Raw genomic sequence first — 22593 nt, forward strand, 5'->3', positions numbered from 1 at the left:
TTCGGGGGGACCTGTAATTTTTTAACTGCCGCGCTGTTTGTTTACTGTTTAATTTCCGACAAACATTGGATTACAGCTATTTTTACGCTTCTTTTTTACTTGCTAATTACTTGTACTCTTAAGTCTTACCATGTTTGGTAACTTGCAGACCGGGACTTACCTAGAGCAATTCCACTCATAAAGACTTTACGACAGCACCCAGCTTATTTATTCATTCAAGTGAACAGTAATGGACTCCATTGTATAGTAATAGGCCAAAGCATCTTCACCCCTAAAAATCCGCTGGCACTCAGTTCATCTAATATTATATTATTTTATTCACATCAATTAATATTATATCATTTAATTTATTTGTTCTTTTTTCTTCCTTTCTCTCGAAAGGTTTAGCATTTTTGTTTCCTTCCCACTGCTTACATTCCTTCTCTGGTCCTTTCTCCCCTTATTTCTTCGACCAACCGTTTCTCTTCCCACTCTTTTTTTCTCTCCTTTTTCTCCATGTTTTCTTCTTCAAATGAGGAAACTGATTATGCGCCTGATTTCATTTGGATCGAAATACCAGCAGGTCTTTCTTCTTGTTCCTCGAATCAGAGAGAGTTATCTCTGCGCGGAGCAATCGGAGCCCCAGGATTGGCGGAGTGGAAATTGGGAAGAGGAAGGAGGAATTTGAGATGGGTTGTAGATGAAGAAGGCGTACGGGTGTATCAGATGGGGTTCCAGAGATCGGGAGGCGTCGGAGACGCGACGGAGAGTAATGGAGATGGAGATTGCGGTGAGGATGCAGTTGGAGATTGCAGAAAAAAAAATTAAAAAAAGGCCCACGACGTCACGCTAACGTCAACATGGCGTCATACGGGCCGGCTCATGCCTCTGTCGATTTTGGGCTGGCCTGGAGACCAGCTTGGGCTGGGTGCCGGTCAAAATGCTGGGCTGGAGTGATTTCACTGAGTGCCAGGTTGGTTTTTTAGTTGGGTGCTGGCCCAATATAAGCACATTACTACATACACATCTAAGACCCAAATACTTAACCGGCAAGAAATTCTAATATTCTTGACCCATAAAAATAAAAATAAAAATAAAAATAACAACAATATAATAATAAAACATGTGTGCCAACATGGACAACCGAAACATCTGGTTAGGGAGAAAAAGCCTGACGACCTTGGTAGGGCTGGGCAAATGGGCCCTAGGCCCGCGGGTAAGGGCGGGTATAGTCGATTCAGGGCTAGTACGGGGCGGGTCCTGTTTTTAAATAGGGGAAATGGGGCGGGGCGGACCGGGGCAATGGAATTTTAGGGTCGGGGTGATTCCAGATGTATAGAAAAATGGGGCCCCAGACCGGCCCGTTTGTAATTGAAATGGACGGCCCAAATTGAAAATAAACATACCTTCCAATCATGACCGTTGGTTTTTACCCTAGTTGAATCTAATCGAGTGAGTCTCACTCTTTCTCGACCTCGACCTCTCCGTCTCTGACCTTGTCCCCTCCCCTCCCCTCCCCTGAGCCCGTCCCTTCCACGGTTCCCACCACCCACACTTCATCACTTCTCGTCAGTCATCTCCTTGCCCACCCCCAACATCACCGCCATCATGAGTTTGGGCCCTGACGACCACCACAGCTGATTTTCTTCTCGATTGTTCTCCTCGACGATATCTCACCCCAAACCTAGAGAACCCAGGCACTCGCACCACCCATCTTCTTGATTCTCCTTCTCTCTTTCCCGACGACATCACCGCCGTCGCGATCACCAACACTCCATCGCCGTCGCTAGTTCAGGTGAATTCTTTAACCTCTTTTTTATTTTTATTTTATAGGTTCTTTAACCTCTAATGTTTGTAACTTTGTAGTTTGAACTTTGATTTGATCTATTAGGGTGTATCATGTATGTAATCTGTGCTCAATCTATTGGGATGTTCATGTTTGTTCTTGCTGATTTGGTGGATTTTCTAATTTTTTTAGCTTGTTTATTAGGTGTTTTCAGAGTTAATACTTAATTGAGCTGAATTTTCGTACCTGCAGAATAAGCAAAATTTGTACTAAATTTTCACTCTAAAGGTTCATATTAAGGTTAACAGTGTTTTCATAAATTTTTATTGTCACAAATTCACAATTATGTTCATGCAAACTCATGTATTGTTGATGAATTGGCGGGAATTGTGTTCTACTTTAATGGTAGTATGGTACCAATTATATATATGCAGATGGTTCTCACTTGGGATCAGTCTTCTCAGTTGTGTAATGGTTGAGTTAATTATCATTGGATTTTGTTAGTGTCGTATTATAGATGGACCAGTCTTCTCAATTTGCCATATTCTTTAGTTTCAACATCACTGCTATATTTGGATTTTGTTGTTGTTATCTGGTTTTGTTCTTTGGTCATGTCTTTGTGTGTGTGTGTGTGTGTGATTTGTTTCCTTTTTCCAGTCTTGGTGGTTTGTGTGTTCGATTGTTTCTGTCCTGGTTTTGGTATGGATTGCAGGAGTAATGACATTATTTGTGCTTTGAGGTATAGCAACTTGGGAATGCTCTTCTTTTTTAATTAATAGCTTCTGCTTTTATATTTTGAGTTGTATTGAACATGATTTGAAAGTGGTACTTTGCATTCGAAGGTAATATGTTTTTCTGGTGAGAATAGTTCCCACACCCAAATATTTGCATAGTTCTATATGTCCTAATTCTGTCTTCCGTTAGGGTTTGATGTGAACTTCAAATTAAACTTGCAAATCCATGATTAGTTGCACTCAATCTTAAGAAGATAAAAATAAGAAGTAAATAATGAATGTTAAAAAAGTTCCAGTGGCTTGTTTCTGTTCTAGCTGTGTTGGTTTGTTTTTATTTCATTGAATAAAAAATGTAGGGTTTTCTGTATGGTGTTGTAGACTTGTAGTTCACAGTCGTACAATTTTGGGATTGGAAAGGGTGGCACTGGCGCCAGATTCTTGAGGTTGGTTTCTGCAAAGTTTAGCATCTCTATTCTCTAACAACTACAAATCTGCAACAGGTATAATTAAATTTGCTCCTATCATTCTATTAGTTCTATATGTATACAACACATTCTTGAATTTGAAAGATTAAGTTAATGGATTCTTGAGATGATTAATATTTTGTGGTAATTTCATGAAATTGGTGTGCATATTTCGAAATATCTTTATTTGATTAATGAATATACTTCCATTATTTAATTTTTTTATAGATTTCTTTCTACATTATGTCTCACTCTCAAAGTCAAAGCACCCCTAGTACTAATGTAGCATCATCTACGGCTAGTACATCACCATGTCCTCCACAACCACCAACAGAAGCATAACCCACACAGTCAAAATCATCAATGCCTCCCCCAAAACCCTCCTCCTCCAGAAAAAGAAAAGCATCACCTATTCCAAAGACAAAACAACCAACTATAATAGCTTCACTAGAGAGATCTTCTTCTGAGAGATCTTGCGATTGGGATTATGTCACTAAGTGTACCGTATCGGAAATACAAGAAGTAGAAAAGGATGGAAAGAAAGAGACGACGGAGGTACAAGTATTGAAGGTTAAGTGTAACCATTGTAACGCACTTTTTGCATGTGATACTAGTGGGGGTGGACCTAGTACTTACATTAAACATATCAACAAACATTGCAAGTCATATAAACCAACTGATGAGTTGCAAAAGGTTCTAGGCAGTTATGGACCTTCTGGGGACGTTAAAAACATGCTTGTTGCTAAAGGGTGGAGCCAAGAAGAGGCAGTGGAAGGTATTGTTGAGTATATTGTGATCGACGAGGTACCTTTTAGTTGTGTGGAGAGTGAGGGGTTTAGGCGGATGATGTGTAAAGTTCAGCCTAAATTATGTGTTCCATCTCGGAGAACTATTATGAGGAATTTATTCAGTATGTATGATACCATGAAAGATCAGTTAAAAAATGAGATTCATAAGCATAGAGTGACCTTGACTACTGATACATGGACAAGTGTGCAAAATTTGAACTACTTGGTGCTAACTGCTCATTTTGTGGATGATGAATGGAATATGCACAAAAGGATTCTAAACTTTTGTTTGATTTCAAGTCATGAAGGCAAAGAAATAGGGAAGCTGATTGAGCAATGTTTGGTTGAGCGGGGGATTGAAAAGGTGATGTGTATCTCAGTTGCCAATGCATCGACTAATAAAGTGGCAATTGAGTATGTTGTTCATAAAATGCAGAAATAGCCTAATAGTAAAATGATTATGAATGACAAGTTTATGCATGTGAGGTGCTTAGCTCATATTATCAACTTGGTAGTGAAACATAGGTTGAAAAGATTAGATACAAGTGTGGATGCTCTTAGAAATGTCGTGCAATTTGTGAGATCAAGTCCCCAAAGGTTTAGTTATTTCAAGAAATGTGTGGAGAATAAGAAGTTGGATAGTAGGGGTCTAGTTGTTATAGATGTGCCTACTAGGTGGAATAGCACATACATGATGCTAGAATCTTGCTTGAAGTTTAAAAAAGCATTTGAAAGGATGTCCGAAGATGATGAAGCCAATATATACTCCACCTATTTCAGTGAAAATGTGCTTAATGATGAAGGAGAAGAAGTGGCGAGTAAAGGGAGGGTTAGACCACCTAAGGAGGAATAATGGGATGGTGCATAAGTGTTTGTGGAATTTTTGAAGGTCTTCTATCTTATAACTTTGAAAGTTAGTGCAAGTAAGTATCCCACATCTAATACAGCTGTTCATGATGTCAATGCTATGGAAAACGAGATTGAAAAGCTTTTTTTGCCTAAATATATGCAAACTGGAAGAACTGTAGAGTTGGTGTTACGTGATATGACATTCAACATGAGAGCCAAATATTGAAAGTATTTTGGTTTAATTGAGTCCCTTAATCAAATATTTGTAGTTGCCCTTGTCTTAGACCCAAGGTTCAAATTGAGGCGCTACATGCACTTGTGTAGAAATCAATTACAACTTCCTGAAAAAGAGATTCAACAGAAAAGTAATCAAGTGAAGACATTGTTGAAGGCGATGTGTGATGAATATGCTTGCCAAGCTTTTGGTTCACAAACACAACAAAAGGGTAAAGAAGATTTAGTTCTTGACACTTCTTCTTCAAGGGTAAAACAATCATCTTCTAGTATGCCAACAAAAAATCCAATGATATTTAGCCAAATCATGGATGATTAGGAGAAAGAACTAGAAGACACCGAGGATATTGCACTTGCACATGAGGTGGATATGTATCTCCTTGGCACTGTAGAGAAAGTACCACATGGTTCACAATTTGACGTTTTGAAATGGTGAAAGTTGAAAGGGAGGAGCACATATCCCACATTTGCTTTGATAGCGAAAGATGTCTTGCCAATTCAAGTGTCAACAGTTGCTAGTGAAAGTGCATTTAGTGGAGGAAAGAGAGTAACTGACCCTTGTAGATCATGTCTCCTTCCTCAAACAGTGGAGTCATTGATTTACCTCCAAAACTGGTTAAAAAGTGAACAAATTGACAACATTGAGTATGAAGCAAATCCCGCGGAGCTTGAATTTTATTAAGAGTGTGAAGAAGGTAATTATTTTGTTTTGTATAGTTTGGTTTATAACTTTATATTAATTGGTTTACAATTAACGTTTGTTATTTGTTGTAGAATATAAAAGAAGAAGAGCAAATACTATATCTACAAGTTCAACCATCTCATCAAGTGTTCCTGAAATTGAAGCTCCTCAAACAACTCTAACGAATAAAGGAAAATGAGTTGCGGTAATATTTTAAACTCAAATGAATAAACTTTAAATTTCAATGAGGATAATATGATGTTGGACGTTAAAAATGTCATGTTTATATTCTATTTTTGCTTACAGATTCAATGAGGATTGTTGTTGGAACTTGGGCGTTGGGTGTGGTTGTTTTGGATGTTAATTTGAAATTTATTGCGGATGTCATGTTTATGTTGTTTTGGATTATTTGATTCTTAGAATTTGGATGTCTCGGACTTTCGGATATTTTGTATCTTGATTTGATTTTTAGATGTTGGACGATGTAATATTGTTATTTTGGATGTATTGTTAATTTATGAACTTGGATGTTGGACTTTGTATTTAGATTGGATGTGAATAATGGTGAATTTGTGCAAAATCTGCATAAATGCAGTTTGTGACTCTGTGCAGTTGCAATATGTGCAAATCTATGCAGTTTGCAATCTTTACAAATTTGATTATTTTTTTTTTTTCAAAAAAAAAAAAAAAAAAAAAAAAAAGGACCTGTGGACCCGGGCCGAATCGGTCTGTTTCAACCGAGTCGGGTAAGGTCCAATTCCTATGTTAGAAAATGCAATCATCGGCCCTGCCCGACCCATTTCCTTTGAACCCAGGTCCGGTCCAGTCCCTTCAAAATTGGCCCCGGCCCGACCCGTGCCCAGCCCTAGACCCTGGTTTTAGCTCGAGGGTCAAGTTTTCTGTAGGGAAGATGCTTATTGCTCATGGTTGAATTATCCAAGCATGAGGTTGTGACAGTGAGTATTGAAAACAGGGGCACTATGACCTTTGGTGAGAATGCTTGCAAACTGTTCATCAAAAGACACAAACTAAACCAGAAGCTTTTTGCTAGCAACTTTTTCTTTGACAAAGTGCACATAATTTCAATGTGTTTAGTCCTCTAATGGTGTACAAGATTAAATGACAATGCTATAGCTAATAGATTGTCACATAACAAAATAGAAGGATTAGGCAACTTAATCTGTAAGAAACCAAGTAATTGTTGAACTTAATCCAATCATGCAATTGTGAAAAGACCTCGGTAGAAGTTCTTCTAATTGTTTGATGTTTCTTTGAAGATCATGAAATTGGATTATTGCCCAAAAAGACTACCAACCTAGTGGTTGATCTTTTGTCGTTTGGGTTACCAGCTCAATCTGCATCACTAAATGCCTTAAGATACAAGTCACACCCGCTATATTTGATACCATAAGATACAGTACCTTTGAGGTATCTGAGTATTCTCTTCATATCAAGAAACTATGAAACCATTGGTTCATGCATGAACTGACAACCTGACGCACATAGAAAACAATATCAGGTCTTGTGAACACAAGGTATAGAAATACCCCAATTGCACTTCTATATAGTTTGGGAATATTAAAGGGTTGTTCATAATCCTTGAGAAGTCTATTATAAATTAGACAAGGAGTAGCACATTGTTTAGACTCAGCCATCTTATTTTTTTGTAGAAGATCCTTAATATACTTTTGAGACCAAAGGAAGGGTGTGTTGTAGAAATTCTCCATTGTGTTGCTTTCTCTTCCAGTCGAGAGAGAGAGCTGTTATTTCCTTTTTTTCCCTTTAAAAATCTGATTGTCATTTGGTTTGAGAATCCTTAAATTAGAATTGGTGGAAGTAGGAAAAGTGAAAGCATCTTATTGCATGTTAAAGCTCTAAAGTTGAGCATCAAGTGCTTGATTAAAGTCCTCAATTGACTTTGGACACAGGTTTGGCTTGTGTAGTATTTTGTACAAGTTTAAATTAATGGTTTTTCTTAGCTATAGATAAGAAAGAGGAGCACAAGGTGATTGCTGAGCAAGTAGACGAACACCGTGGGAGCTGAACACTGTCAAATTCTGTTGAGGTAGGAGTTTTAACTATAAAAATATTTGGGTTTTCTTCCTATTCGATAGATAACTGTTAGTGTTAGTACTTGACCAGTGACCACTCATAATGTTCCAAAATTAATAAATTAGCTTTCCTTGATTATAATTAGGGAAATGATATCGGCACACTCAATTTTTTTTTTTTATATATTTTTTTTTACAACATACCCTTGTTTATTTGTGCATTTAATTCTCTTTTTATTTGTTCAGTCTAAAAGCCAAAAATAAACATAAGTGTATAAAAGGGAGCAAATACGTTTATGAAAATAACTTTTTTTTACAATTTGGCATGGGTCAAGTTGATTGAGAAAGTCTTCTAACAAGGTCAAGGTAAGGCAATAAGGGGCAAAAGTGGCCTCAGCTTGCATTGTTGGCATGAAAGAAAAACGTGGCATGGTTTGGGCTGCATTTTACACTTAAGAAGAAATTTTCCTAGATCCACCACTAATCCCAAATACCATATCCTCTGCTCTCTACTTTCGAGTGTCATTCCAAAAAACATAAATTTTATGAGTATATTCTTGTTGGCGTAATTTGTTACATTACGGGTACGTTTGTTGCATCAGACTATTTCGAACTGGACTAACTTCAGGGACTAAGCTAGATTGGCTTAGCATGGACAAGTAGTATAAGGATAATGATGTGTTTGATACAATGTCAGACTAAATTATTTTTGAGATTCAAATCCACTTAACCCAGATCAGAGTTCTTCCCAAAAATAAATTGTTGTAGTTGGATTCAGAGGAATGCCAAGAATTTGGTGATGGGTTTTCTGAGACAATGAGAGATTTTGGTGACGAGTTCAGTTTAGGCGAGGTGTCGGGATCCGTCTAAAACCATCCCATCAAGCATGCATGAAACTTTCCAGCATGACGTTGATTTAGGTGACGAGTTCGTTTTGGGCGAGGTGTTGGAGTTGGCGACGAGGGTGATTTGGGCGACGAGGGTGATTTTTGCGACGAGCCATCGCAAACGATGCATGAGAGACTGGGTTCGAGGGACTGTTTGCAGACAAGGGAGACAAAATGAGCAATCTCGTAGTTTTTTTTTTTGGGGTCTGGCTAAGACCTCCCAAAGAGGGATTTAGTCTAGACGAATCCTCCTTTATCCCATTGAATTTAATCTTGCCTGTAACAGACACACGCATACACTAATATGTAATTCATTTTAGACCAATAAAACTTAACGAGTCCAAACAAACGTGTAAGATGAAGGAATGAAATCATTGAAATGCAAGATCCCACGTGGAAGTACACAATAATTTAGCTACAATTGAAAAGTAGGTGATAACATATTTATTGCACACAACTTAAGACTTTTTAAGAAGAGACTCCATATCTGCTCGTCACAAAGCAACAACTAAGTAGCCAACAGTCAAAGTCAACACAAATATTCTCAAAGTTTAGCAAACTTTGAGAAAGAAAAAACAAGTCGTTGTTGGAGTGTTGACATTGGTGGAGCCACTAAAAAGCCACAGATGACATTGACAACCTAGCCAAGCTAAACACATAAAACCAAACATGCGCAGATACAGCCTCCCTAGTCCCCACCCATGTATTGGTTTGTTATTTCTTTTTATTTGCCATGTTGCCATGCAGGCGCACTAATAGAGATTAACATCTTGCATTTTACAAATTAACATTCAGAAACCTCTCTTGATAAGGATAACAAGTTTTAGTTCATGCTTCACTTTTAATGTCTATGGATCAAATTCACTACTACAAGTTATGTACATCAATAAGAGAGTAATTAGTAGCAGGTAAACTGTAAATGTAGTCGTTTTGTTTCAATAAATTCAACGATTGAAAAGAAAGTATGAAACAAACTGTAACTTCAAGATGCCTTATACAGAGGCGGACGCACGAAGGGGCAAAGAGGGTCAACTGACCCTTTGAACTCTGGCGAATCTCTATGGATAATTTGGGTGCTCCCCCCTTGAAGGTTGGAGTTGTCTTTCATATATATCTTCCAACAATTTGACAAAATACCTTAAAAAAGAGTTGCTCTTTTTATTATTTTCTTTTAAATATTACCCGGTCTTCATACATGTATAATTCGTAATTACATTGATTTTGGTTCTTCTGGTTGCTACTATTTCAATGGAGAGAGTCCTTCTCGTTATGAATATTATGAAAAATCTGGTGTGTAACCAAATAGGAGATCAATGGTTAAATGATAACATAGTGGTTTATATTGAGAGCAATGTTTTTTCTTCAATTGACAACAAAGTTATAACGCAACGTTTTCAAAATAAGAAAATGCGTCGTGGACAACTGTAACTTGTATTATTAATTTTTTCTATAAGTTATGAATAATAGAACTATGATTTAATTTTTAAGATTATTATTATTATATGTCTAAGAAATACTTCTAAACTTTTACATGTAACCCTCCAAACTATGCTTTATGTGCATATTATTATATGAATACAAAAAATAAACCTTGTACTTGAAATTAATATCTTCTTGTGAAAAATACTAAAAAGTTAAAAGTCCACGTAGGATAGAGTGAATATTCAAATCAAAGAAATTAATAAAATAATAATAAACTAATTAACAATATATGGAAAGGCAATACCGCGTGCGGGTCGATGCCGCTTAATTCTCGGCAATGTCGCTCTCCGACGCCCGAGATTGAACCTGTAGCCGTAAGCCACGCTCCCTTTTCATCTCTCCAAAATCCAAATCCCTCAATTTTCCCCAATTCCCCCAATTTTCTCTTCCTCCTTCCCTCCCCTCACACAAATGACAGCTTCCCAGCTCCCCAAACCCAGCTTCAACACACAGGTACTCTAAAATTTCAAATTTTTATCTCCAGTTCTGTTTGCCTTTTCCATTTTTTTTTTTTGGATTTTGATCGGTACCCATCTCAGTTTTAAGCATGCCCGCTTGGAATTTGTTCTGTATTTGATCTGCTTAGCTCTAGTTTCAACATGTTGATTGTAGGATGACATGGGATTGTTTTAAATGATGGGTTCTTAGGGAAATTGTGTTCTGGATCTGTGACTGTGCAGGAAATGATGGATTATTAGGGGAAGTTGTGTTTGTTCTTGTTGGATGGTCTCAGCTTCTTCTAATCCAGCATGCAAATGATAATTCCTTTCGTGTTTGTGATTAGATATGTTGAAATTGAATAAAATACATATAGATAGTGGGATTCTTTTTTCTGTATAGATGGATGGAGTTTCGCGGTTTCAGTTTGGTGATTTGATCATAGAGATACTATATTATTATTTGATTATGGAAGTATAGGGAGATAATGTACATGATTTCTGAATTTGATTGTGGTTTTTGCCAAAGGATTCGTTGTAATGGAAAAAGAAGTATTAGAGTAGAAGTTTTTTTTGGTATGAAGAGTGACTTGTATGCCTGGTCTTAACTTGTCACTTTGAAGGAGAGTTTCTGGTAGCTGAGTGATCATTCGTATGCAGCTAAGTATGTCCAAGCACTTGTTTGATACCATGACCAATGAGGTGCCTGGCACATCAGGTCAATGGATCCAGAAAGAAGCGACTTTTGTTGTCCCAAACACAGTAAAGAATGTACATAAGAATGTTTCTGTACAGACAGGTGAGGAATTTTCTATGGAGTTTCTTCAGGATCGTTCTGCAGCGAGAAGAGTTCCTGCTGTGACTGATATGGTTGAGAATTGCGAAAATGGGGTTGCGTTGAATTATAATCAGAATAATCGGCTGGGATATCAGGATCTTACTGATCTTCTGGGGTTGAGGAGAATGGATTCCGAGTGTGCATCTGATACGTCTGACTTTATCTCGGCAAAAGGGTCCAGTAAAGATATTGAAAGCGAGGCTTGTCTTGACAAGTTAGGCAGATGCAACAGGGAGGAGGTTGATAGCGGACAAGGATCAAGGAAGGCTTTTGGAGAACTGAATGTTGACAGAACTGGGTTTGGACCAACTGCCTTACCTATGTATATGTCTGAGTCCCATCATTCCAACACTGTTAATGGTTCAGGAGCATTGGATGGTTCTCAATCTGGGAAGATGAAGTTTCTTTGCAGTTTTGGTGGAAAAATTTTGCCCAGGCCTAGCGATGGGAAACTCAGATATGTTGGGGGGGAGACGCGCATTATTTCTTTCAGGAAAAGTATTTCATGGGAAGAGCTTGTGAAGAAAACTTTCAGTTTTTGCAACCAACCTCATACAATCAAGTACCAGCTCCCAAGCGAGGATCTTGATGCTCTTATATCCGTTTCTTCTGATGAAGATCTTCAAAATATGATAGAGGAGTACCATGGCCTTGAAAGGCATGAGGGTTCTCAGAGACCTCGAATCTTTTTGATTCCGTTAGGTGAATCTGAAAACACATCTTCCTTTGAGGCAGATAGCATACATCAAAGTAACCCTGATTACCAATATGTTGCAGCTGTAAATGGCATGATAGATCCTAGTCCTAGGAAAAACATTGGAGGTAAGAATTCGACTACTGAAGCAAGTCAACAGGGAACCAAGACTGTCCTATTCCCTATGGAAATTAGGAGTGATCTTAAAGCTTTGCATCCTAATCAAAATTTAAGTGAACCCCAGGATGTGACTCGGTCTCCCATTCAGTCTTCCTTTTCTCCCATTCTGCATCAGAAAGGAGATTCCAAGGGTGTTCATTTACAATCACATGGTCTAAACTCATGCCAGGGCAGTAATGAGATTAGCAGTTCTTTTATAAGTGCTCAACCACCACAAGATAACTCCAGCAATAGCACGGAAGGTTATAAAATTCATCCACAGGGGGCAGTAACTCTTGTGGATTATCACCACCCTTGTAAGCAAGCTGATGATGGACAACTGGGCCTATACCATGGAGGACATAGTCTCAACCACAATCCCAGCAAAGATCCCATGTCTACTTTAGTTGTCGGTCAAAATGTTGGTGATTTTGATGGATTCTCCCATGAGAGGCCAGTGCAGAAGGAAAGAATATTCTCTCCTGAGCTTGTCTCACACCAAGAAGATTCAAAGAATATGTTGTCAGGATCTAATGATTACGTTGATTGTCATCCTGGCATGCATCATGCATATTCTGATTCAAAACTGCAAGAGAATGGAAGGAGGTCTGTATATTGTTCACAAGAAGGAATAAGCCCACCATCCCCCTTAATTTTTGCAAAGGCTCAATCGTCATTGCTGCTAAACTCAGTTATTTCTCAAGAAAAGCCGACTCTACTGCGTGACAATATTGAATCTTTGAATCCTAGGTTACACAATCAGTTACATGGTACGGAATCGATAGGATTGCGCAGCAGACTGGATTTGCCGAATTCATCTCCATGTTTAGAATCACTGGGCAGGAATGAAGATTCTCCCAAATGTAATGATTTTCATGAAAAATGCCGGACAGCTAAACAGAAAGATTCTTTGACTTTGGAGCAGACGAAGAAGGTCAATCAAAAGGATCCTTTCTTACATCAAGATGAAACCCTTTATGGGACAAGATCACCTGCCACTGAAGTTGATTATCGGAATGGATTTCCTAATATAATCCCCGAACCATCATCTACTTTTGCCGCTGGGGTTGTTCCTGCAGCAATTAATTTACAACCGTTGGTAAACAAGAAGGTGGAGGATTCACAAAGCTTCCAGGGTGACAAAAGCCCTGCCGATCTTCTTGTCACGAGTCAAAGAACTGCCAATGATCAGGACTGTGCTTTGGCAGTGATGCCTAGTGGTGAAAAAGGACATGATGTTTCAGGGGCCAGGAATTCTGAAGTTGCAGGCATATTTCCAAGTACTAAACAGCATTCTCGTGATGAAAATTCTTTGGCTGATCTCATCTCAGGGTTGTCCAATGGCCAAGTTTCCCATGAGCCTGCACGACCAGAACTTGTTGCAAGTCAAAAGGATATGCGTTTCCAAGAACCCCTGCATATGAACTCTGCACATGTGCACCCAGTGACAGTTCTTCATGATCCTGTACTGGAAAAGAGTGACCACATGGTGTTGCATAAGCCAGTCCAAGATGTTGCGTTTAAAAGACAGATCTCTCTTCTTGATGATGACTTTGTAAATTACCCTGATAAGAATGCTGAGAAGTTGAGCTCAAATGTCGAAGATGTTAGTTTGGCACCAACAAAACCCCCAACAATGAGGAATGATAAAAAACAGTTGGAGTCAGTGAAAATTGTGGAAGACATAACGAACGGTATTACTTCTGGCATTCAGTCTTCATCACCAGTTTCCCCATATGCTGTGGACGAACCTGTTCTTGATCTCATATCTCCTACTGCAACAGAGGTGGAGAGCGTCAATGAAGAGTCTGAGTATGAGGTAAAATTGATGAAGTTTGTATCTGATTTGCAAGTTATGTATATACTTGTAGATTTGAACTTTGAATTACTGTTTGCGTTATTTGTAGGATGATAAGGCTGATGAAGAAGACAAAAATGAATCATTTAGTAATGCAATGATTGCTGAAATGGAAGCCAGCATCTATGGCTTGCAGGTATTCCGCTGATGTCTTAAGTTTCTTGTTTGGAACATGTTTTTGTTTATTATAGTACACAAGTTTACATCTGCTGACTGGAGTCCCCGCTGCTGCCAGCTTATGTTGCAGCATTCTATATATAAAAAAAAATTCTTGAAGAGGTTTCTTGCTGTGGGTCAATTTTGAGGATACCAATCATTGTATTAATTGAAAGGTCTGATCATTTATTTCTTCAAAGAAGAAAGAGTTCATTGTTTTTTAAATTCCCTTGAAAAAGTATAGCATCTGATGATTATATATGATGGGATTGTCTTTTGGTAAATGCAATGATTCTCATTTCAATGTTTCTCGAGTCTCCTAAATCCCTAATGAGAACAGATGGCTCTTGCTCCTCTTGCCTCTTAAGAGCATAGATATGTAGTCTGTATGGAGAGATTTTTTCACTGATAACAATGGGATGTGTGGTGCGGACAACAATCACTCATGTGCTTGTAAACTTCTCATATGTGTGTAGATAGTAGTATTGTGTCGCTCCTTGAGATAATAGTATTACTAAAATGCTCTCTGATTTGTAAATAGATCAGTTTCCAGCATTTTTTGGGAATTTACGAAAGTTCAATTTCTTTATGCAACTGAATTTTCTAAATGTGATCCAGATTATAAAAAATGCTGATCTTGAAGAATTAAGGGAATTAGGATCTGGTACATATGGAACTGTTTATCATGGAAAATGGCGGGGAACAGATGTTGCTATAAAGCGAATAAAAAAGAGCTGTTTTGCAGGAAGATCATCAGAGCAAGACCGACTGGTGGGTTTCCTGAACAAATTTGTTTTGTTATTTTTCCCAGTACCTGCACAGTTGGTGTTGAGAAAAGTTAACATCTGTGGTTGTTTTATTGACAATAACTCGTGACATTAAATGTTTGAGTAATATGACATTCTGTGGCTTCTAGCATCTATTATAACATACACCTTCTGCCTTCAAACAAGTGTATCATTTTTATCTGGAAAATACTGTGTACCTTATGGACAATCTGTAAATTTCTGCGAATATTTGTAATTTTCATTTGACACACATGTGAAGTTGATTGTTCATTTGGCTTGTATTAGACAAAAGACTTCTGGAGAGAGGCGCAAATCCTTTCAGCTCTCCATCATCCAAATGTGGTTGCATTCTATGGAGTAGTACCTGATGGAGCTGGAGGAACGTTGGCAACTGTAACTGAGTACATGGTGAATGGATCACTGAGGCATGCCCTACTAAAAAAGGATAGGTAATTTTTCTGTCATTTCTTTTCCTTTTTGCTTCTTAAAGTTTTTATGTATATCTTAGAACATGGAATTCCTATGCAGATCACTTGACCGTCGTAGAAAGCTTATAATTGCCATGGATGCAGCTTTTGGCATGGAATACTTGCATTCAAAGAATATTGTCCATTTTGATTTAAAGTGTGACAATCTGCTAGTCAACTTGAGGGATCCTCAACGACCTATATGCAAGGTAAGTTAATCTGGAACCAAGTTTCATGTTCAGGGATTGACATAAAAGCTCTTTATTAGAAAGCATTTTTCTTTGTAGTCCTTATACAATTCCGGAGACCTTGAAATTCCTTAAAGCGGAATTGGGAAATTTTATAAAACTAGGTTGACTATTATGGTGCCAAAAGTTTCCCGGCTGATGCAATTGGGTAGATCCAGTGGGAGTTTTCTTTTCTCTTAAATGGAGGGTAGAAGTGAGAAAGTGATCATTTTTGTATGGGGTGTGATATCCACACACCTTTTTTTACTTCTCACACACCTTTTTAATTTTCGGCCGTCAGATAGGATGAGTTGAAGAAGATCAAAGGACAGAAATTAACAAAGGGCGTGTAAGAAGTAAAAAGAGGTGTGTGGATAGCACACCCCTTTTTGTATCCCTTGTGGAACCTTTTATGTGAAATTTTAGCCACATATCAAAATGTTTCATTCATTACTTTATTTTTTCCCTGGGGACTTGGATAAAAGATTTTTCTTTAATGCTGATGATTGGGAATTGATCTTTTAGGTTGGGGATTTTGGTTTATCGAGAATCAAACGCAATACCTTGGTATCTGGTGGTGTGCGAGGAACTCTTCCTTGGATGGCACCAGAACTATTAAATGGCAGCAGCATCCGGGTTTCCGAGAAGGTTAGTATGACTATATATATATATATATATATATGTCAGCAATGTTGAAGGCAAAGACAATTGTTTGTTTTGTAATTAACGCTATGGTATTAATTTTGACAGGTTGATGTTTTCTCATTTGGAATTTCAATGTGGGAGATCTTGACCGGGGAGGAACCATATGCCAATATGCATTGCGGTGCCATCATTGGTAAGTTTATGTCATGGACCTAATTATCAATATCATCGGTACTGATGGCGAATAAAATGAAGAAATTTCGTTGGCTGAAAAATCTCATTGGATCTGTTTTAAATATCTTTCCCCTGCTTTCTTTGAATTAGGATCAACATGGATACTTCAAATTTTTATATTAATTTTTCAACTGATTGCAAACTTGTGAACGAAGGTGGAATTGTGAAGAACACTCTTCGACCTCCTATTCCAGAACGTTGTGATTCTGAGTGGAAGAACCTGATGGAACAGTGCTGGTCACCTGATCCTGACATCCGTCCATCATTCACCGAGATAACCAACAGGTTGCGAGCTATGTCCAACGCACTTCAGGCGAAGGTACCTAGCAATCAGACAAGCCAGATAAAGCCCAATGTTTGACATTCTTGCCAGGTACCAGAATTATATGATATCTCCAACGGAAACCCTTCCGGTCGATGATCAAAACTTTGACGGCGATCAATTCATCCCCACAATTCGTCGGTGTATTGATTTGCTCTTCTGTTGATAAGAGACTACATAATTTTTTTATTCTTTTGTAAAATAACACCGGGTCATACTAGCATGCTGGGAAGAGGCGATCGACAGTTTTTCTGCTAAGTTTGGTGTCAATGTATTTTTGCTGGAGAAACGATTGTCCATATGTATATATTATATACACAGAAATCAAATGATAGGACTTTGTCTGGTTTACCTTTTACCTTGTCCCTTTTCTCTTATTGATTTATAAAATGTGCGTTCACCAACCTTTGATGACGATGGCTCTTCGTCTAGGAGATATATGTACAAATAAAACCGGCTATAAATTTTTAATAAAAATAGAATCGGAGTGACACTAATAGACAATTAAAGAGTACTTAACTGTGTTATATATGGCTTGTTGTCTATTTATTGTGCCCTAGTTTCGATTTTTACTTAAACATATGGTCTAATATCTTTGTAGATATTGAGTTGTGTTCCAACCCATGCGTCATCTAAACTCCTCATTTCGAACCCTCCCATCCTCTTAATAATAATACTTTAAAAGAAAAAAAAATTATATTTTTTGAGAAAGAAGTGAAAACGAAATTGCACGGCAGCCCTGAGTCAATGATTTTGGCCTCATGTGGATTCACACCCACCAAACGTAATGTAACGACCCGTCTTAAAATTACGAAAATACCCCTAACTAACGGAATTGTGGACTTATGTTGACCTTTGGTTGCCGACATTTTAGAATTTTTCTCATATTTTATTCTTGTATCACTCGTCGAACAAGGCAAAAATGGATTTTACTCTTGGTCTCAGTGGAAAAACGTGGCAGTTGTTGGTTCGTTGTATTTTCCTAGAAGAATGAAAAAGCAAAAATGGATGTGTTTATTAGAAAGCATTTTTATTCATCATCGTTTAATGTGGTGTATATTTAATATCTTATTTATCATCGTTATATAAATTTGAATTTTAAAATTCGTGTAATAGATAAGTATAAATCTTAAAATTTAAACTTATCTTATAATAATAAATAAGATGACGAACATACATCGTAACTAAATGATGATGGACAAAAATAGACTCACGTTTGCTGTGGTTGGTTTCAGTGGAAAACGTGGGAATTATTGTGGTTGGTGGCGTTACTCGTGGTCTTCTGAAACGGAGTATAATATCAGGTAGCATCAGCCCTTCCGTTTCACAATTTGACTAAGGGGGTTGGTGTCTTTGGTCAAGTCCTTACTTGGAAATTTCAAGGGTCGATCTTATCAATCATAATCCTATAAATTCCCACAAACCGTTGCATATTTTTTGCTGCTCCACAAATTGTACTGATCAAGGAGAGCTTTCTGCATTCCATTTTCTAGAGAGAGAAAGAGAGGAGGGAGAGAGAGAGAGAGAGAGAGGGAGAGATGGATAAAGCACTTAACAGACAGAAGGTTGTGCTTCAGCATTTGAGACCCAGTTCTTCCGTCTCTTCTCCAGATTATGAATCTGCTGCTCTCTCTGTAAGTTTATCCACTTTCTTTTCAGTTCACTTATTAATTTTGTAAATATTTTTGCTTTATATTATTCAGCTGATTTTAATTTTATTTTAATTTATTTCTTCTGAAATGGTTTGTTAGGCTTCAACATGTGCAGCTGGGGATAGTGCTGCATACCATAGAACATCTGCTTTTGGAGACGATATAGTGATTGTGGCGTGAGTAATTTAAAATTTTAAACTGATTTGATGAAGTTTTTAAATTTTTCTTATTTGTATCTTTGTATGGAATTTGTAATAAAGTTGATAGCTTTAAAGCTTCTCTCTATTGAATCTTGCTGCAAAATCATGTTACATAGAGCCTACCGGACTGCCATTTGCAAGGCGAAGCGTGGCGGTTTTAAGGATACTATGCCTGATGATTTACTGGCGCCTGTTTTAAAGGTTAGATACAGTTCCCAACTTAATTGCAGAGAAATGAATGTGTTTCTACAAATTGTGAATGTATTACCCCCTGACCTCTACGCAGCGGAGTTTGAATCTTCGTTCTCACAATTTGGATTAGCTTAAAGTAGAGTATCGCATGTACAAATAGAAAGGGGGATTGGATATTGACATCTGGTGTGCTTTTTATGCAGGCAGTGATAGAGAGAACAAATTTGAACCCAAATGAGGTGGGGGATATAGTTGTTGGTACAGTTCTGGCACCCGGCTCACTTAGAGCAATTGAATGCAGGATGGCAGCGTTTTACGCTGGCTTTCCAGGTAAGTTTTTAGCTTTAATTGATGTTTTGGAGGCCCTTCTTTGTGTTTGGTTTGGCTTATAGTGTGATGGTTTGTTGGTTTTGTCCAGATACGGTTCCCATTAGAACTGTTAACAGGCAATGTTCATCTGGCCTTCAGGCAGTTGCTGATATAGCTGCTGCTATAAAAGTAGGATATTACGACATTGGTGAGAAAAACTCTTGATTATGCATGCATCTAATTAGCCGCTAGGTGGTCTCCATCAATGGACTTGAACTGTCTTTTGAATGCAGGCATTGCAGCTGGATTGGAGTCCATGACAGTTGACAACATTAGCGGATTAAGTAAAGTTAACCCTAAAGTATAATCTAACTCTCCTTGTTTACTTGATAGTTTTGTTTACGTGGTGTTATTTTGAACTGATATATGTTGTCAATAGGTGGATATCTTTGCACAAGCACGCGACTGCGTTCTTCCCATGGGTATGACTTCTGAAAATGTTGCCGAGCGATATGGTGTGACTCGGGAGGAACAAGACAGAGCCGCTGTGAGTTTTCTGTCTGTTTTAAGTTAAAACATGCATTAACTGTTCGATAAACTGGTAATGCTGAATCTGTAATTCCATGAATGTTTGTGAACAGGTAGAATCACATAGGCGTGCTGCTGCAGCCGCAGCATCCGGTAAATTCAAAGATGAAATTGTCCCTGTATCTACTAAGGTAAATATAAAAATGTGCTCCCTTTATTTGTGAAGAGTCCTACATAAGTAAAATGGTATTTTATTTTCTTGTAATTGGTTATTTGTATCATCAGATTGTGGACCCAAAAACTGGAGAGGAGAGGGCTGTTACAATTTCTGTGGATGATGGGATCCGTCCAAATGCAAACATGAACGATTTGGCTAAACTAAAGCCTGCATTCAAACGAGATGGTTCTACAACTGCAGGTATTTTGTCACTCAATTATCATAAAGCTTGCTGCTAGTTATGCAGGACAGTTTCTTCGTTTAATTTTACACAAGTCTTTCGTCTTTTTTAAACTTGTTTCAAGCATTGTGAATCAGTTCATTGCTTTTGTCTTTCAGGAAATGCTAGCCAGGTGAGTGACGGTGCTGGAGCAGTCCTCCTTATGAAGAGAAGTTTAGCTATGCAGAAGGGACTTCCTATTCTTGGTGTTTTCAGGTATGCCGTTGATTATTTTTGTTCAATTTAATTGCTTGACTTCCTATTCTCGAGTTGACTTTATAGTACAGATACTGCAAATTAATAGTGAAGAACTCTAATTATTAAGAAACCGAAAATTGAGAGATGGGCTGGTAGAGGTTTATCCATTCTTAATATTTCTTTTCATTGGTAATGTTGTTAATTTCCTTGAGATGGATATGTTCAAGAATTAGCTAAAGCTTTCTTTGTACTTTGGATACAACTTTATGATCTCTGTGCAGGAGTTTTGCTGCTGTTGGTGTGGATCCCGCTGTCATGGGAGTTGGTCCAGCTGCTGCAATTCCGGTGGCAGTGAAGTCTGCTGGTCTTGAGCTTGATGATATAGATCTATTTGAGATAAATGAGGTAATGCATTGCTATTGATTTCTGTAAGCTTCAAGATGAATTAGCTTATCTTTGAAGATTTTGACTAAGCAGTTTTATTGGTTTCATTTAGGCATTTGCATCTCAATATATATATTGTATCAAGAAATTGGAGCTTGATCCTGAGAAAGTCAATGTTAACGGAGGCGCTCTTGCTCTAGGGCATCCTTTAGGTGCTACAGGTATACGAACTGACGAATTAAATTAGAATCTTATCTTAAATTTCTGCAATAAACTAAAGCTGATATGTTTTGACACAACTACTCGTTCACTGTGTCATCTGAGGCGAATATTGTATTTGTTTTTGTGTGCTAGGTGCTCGCTGTGTTGCAACTCTCCTGAATGAGATGAAGCGCCGTGGCAAGGATAACCGCTTTGGTGTGATCTCCATGTGCATAGGTATCCTTTTGCGCTGTTCCGTCTAATATAACTATGAATGAAGGTAGAATATTGAGGGCTTGATACGAGAATAAGAAACGCGACTGTGTGTGTGTCCTTGTTGCAGGCTCAGGTATGGGGGCTGCTGCAGTTTTTGAAAGAGGGGACTCAGTTGATGAGTTAAGCAATGCTAGAGCTGTCTAGAGGAACAGTATTTTGCCAAACGAAGTTACATAGCGCATCTTGGTAAATTTTGTTGGTTCATCAAAATAAATAACCCACTGGGATGTATTTCGAAACCTAATTAAGGGCTGGTTTGGTATTGCTGTGTTTTGAAAAAAAACTGCTTTTGCTGTGCTGTGAGAATAAGCAGCTATGAAATAAAGCAATAGAGTGTTTGGTAAACTTTTTTGTAAAAGTACTTTTGAAAAAAAAAGCAGTATTATAGTGTTTGGTAAACTTTTATGTAAAACAGATGTGAAAAAAAGCCGGTTTTTCAAAGCTGGGTTTTGTAGCTTCTTGTTTTTGGCTTTTTTTCATCCAAACTGTGAAAAAAAGCTGAAACTGAATGTTTACCAAACACAAAAACAACTCCTAGCTTTTTTTTATACCAGCTTTTTTCAGAATCACCTCAGTACTAAATCAGGCCTAATAAAGCTCCACGGCTTTTTTTTTCTGTTATGTTTTTGTTCTTATCGATTCATGTTTCTTTTGAATGACCTGGTCTCCACGTTTACTTTGATTTTTAAGGGGTTTATATATTTTCTGTAAATTCCCAAAACCAAAACAAAACGTTCAAGCATTTAAATCACAATGTTGTGTACCGATATGCTCTACCGTACCTACTTAAAAAAAAAAAAGAACAATAAAAAGAATTGAGAACGATTCGTAACCATTACGTAAATCTAGGGTTATAAAGTCCTAGATGAATGAAGATGAGGTTGTACCAATTCAGATAAGATATGTGGACTCGAAAACAAATTGGAACTTCAATCCTAATTGTTCAAAAGTTGCCGATTGTATTTCCACTTCACTATTCTTTTATCTAGGTCTGGTTCCATCTTTTTTCCTCTTCCAATCCACTCTTTCGGCTACCATGGTTGGTGGGTAAAAGAAAATATGGACTTAGAGTTTGATTTGTGTCACAGAAGCCGATGCCTTGGTCCTCAAACATCTAGTCATAAGGAATGTTACTCAAGGAAGATGCATGGAAGAAGAAGAAAAGTTGGTGTCACTGCATGCGTTTCGTTGAGAACGTAATTGGATGCTATCCATTAAGTGGAAACCAAAACTAACACGTTATCTGGAGTATTTTTTCCCATGGAAATGTCACTTCATTCACATCTATGGGGATATTGTCCAGGAAGCTTCCCTCCATTCCATGCTAATGATTTTAATTCAATTCAAAGTTGTCTATATAAGATTCTTATATAAAGTTTCTAGAAATCAATAATCACTAGTAGTGGTAGATTGGTCTCAGGGGATGTGGTCGTCTTCGTCAATTCACCGTATCTC

General features: G+C 37.8%; 2 protein-coding genes across 5 annotated transcripts; both read left to right on the plus strand.

Annotated features, from left to right (window-relative positions):
• The first annotated feature begins 10190 nt into the window (after positions 1 to 10190).
• LOC137725615 (uncharacterized) lies at positions 10191 to 17119 on the plus strand. 4 transcript variants are annotated; one of them, XM_068464364.1, is made up of 9 exons: positions 10191 to 10389; positions 11034 to 13883; positions 13972 to 14058; positions 14697 to 14849; positions 15152 to 15315; positions 15395 to 15542; positions 16086 to 16208; positions 16311 to 16398; positions 16595 to 17119. In XM_068464364.1, the coding sequence occupies exons 1-9, from the start codon at positions 10348 to 10350 to the stop codon at positions 16798 to 16800; spliced, it is 3861 nt and encodes a 1286-aa protein (XP_068320465.1). In that variant the 5' UTR covers positions 10191 to 10347; the 3' UTR covers positions 16801 to 17119. The 4 variants fall into 4 exon arrangements, with proteins under 4 accessions (XP_068320465.1, XP_068320466.1, XP_068320467.1 ...); XM_068464365.1 differs by having other exon boundaries at positions 10216 to 10389; positions 10617 to 13883; XM_068464366.1 differs by having other exon boundaries at positions 10216 to 10389; positions 10903 to 13883.
• Positions 17120 to 18112: 993 nt separating this feature from the next.
• On the plus strand, positions 18113 to 21483 carry LOC137725358 (3-ketoacyl CoA thiolase 1, peroxisomal-like). The gene is made up of 14 exons (XM_068464016.1): positions 18113 to 18395; positions 18513 to 18589; positions 18730 to 18814; positions 19009 to 19135; positions 19224 to 19322; positions 19408 to 19475; positions 19554 to 19661; positions 19756 to 19833; positions 19928 to 20060; positions 20199 to 20295; positions 20559 to 20682; positions 20774 to 20882; positions 21016 to 21099; positions 21206 to 21483. Exons 1-14 carry the CDS (start codon positions 18300 to 18302, stop codon positions 21280 to 21282), a joined length of 1362 nt encoding a protein of 453 aa, XP_068320117.1. The 5' UTR covers positions 18113 to 18299; the 3' UTR covers positions 21283 to 21483.
• The last annotated feature ends 1110 nt before the right edge of the window (positions 21484 to 22593 follow it).

Source organism: Pyrus communis, chromosome 2 (assembly GCF_963583255.1).
Source record: "Pyrus communis chromosome 2, drPyrComm1.1, whole genome shotgun sequence".
Classification (NCBI taxonomy): Eukaryota; Viridiplantae; Streptophyta; class Magnoliopsida; order Rosales; family Rosaceae; genus Pyrus; species Pyrus communis.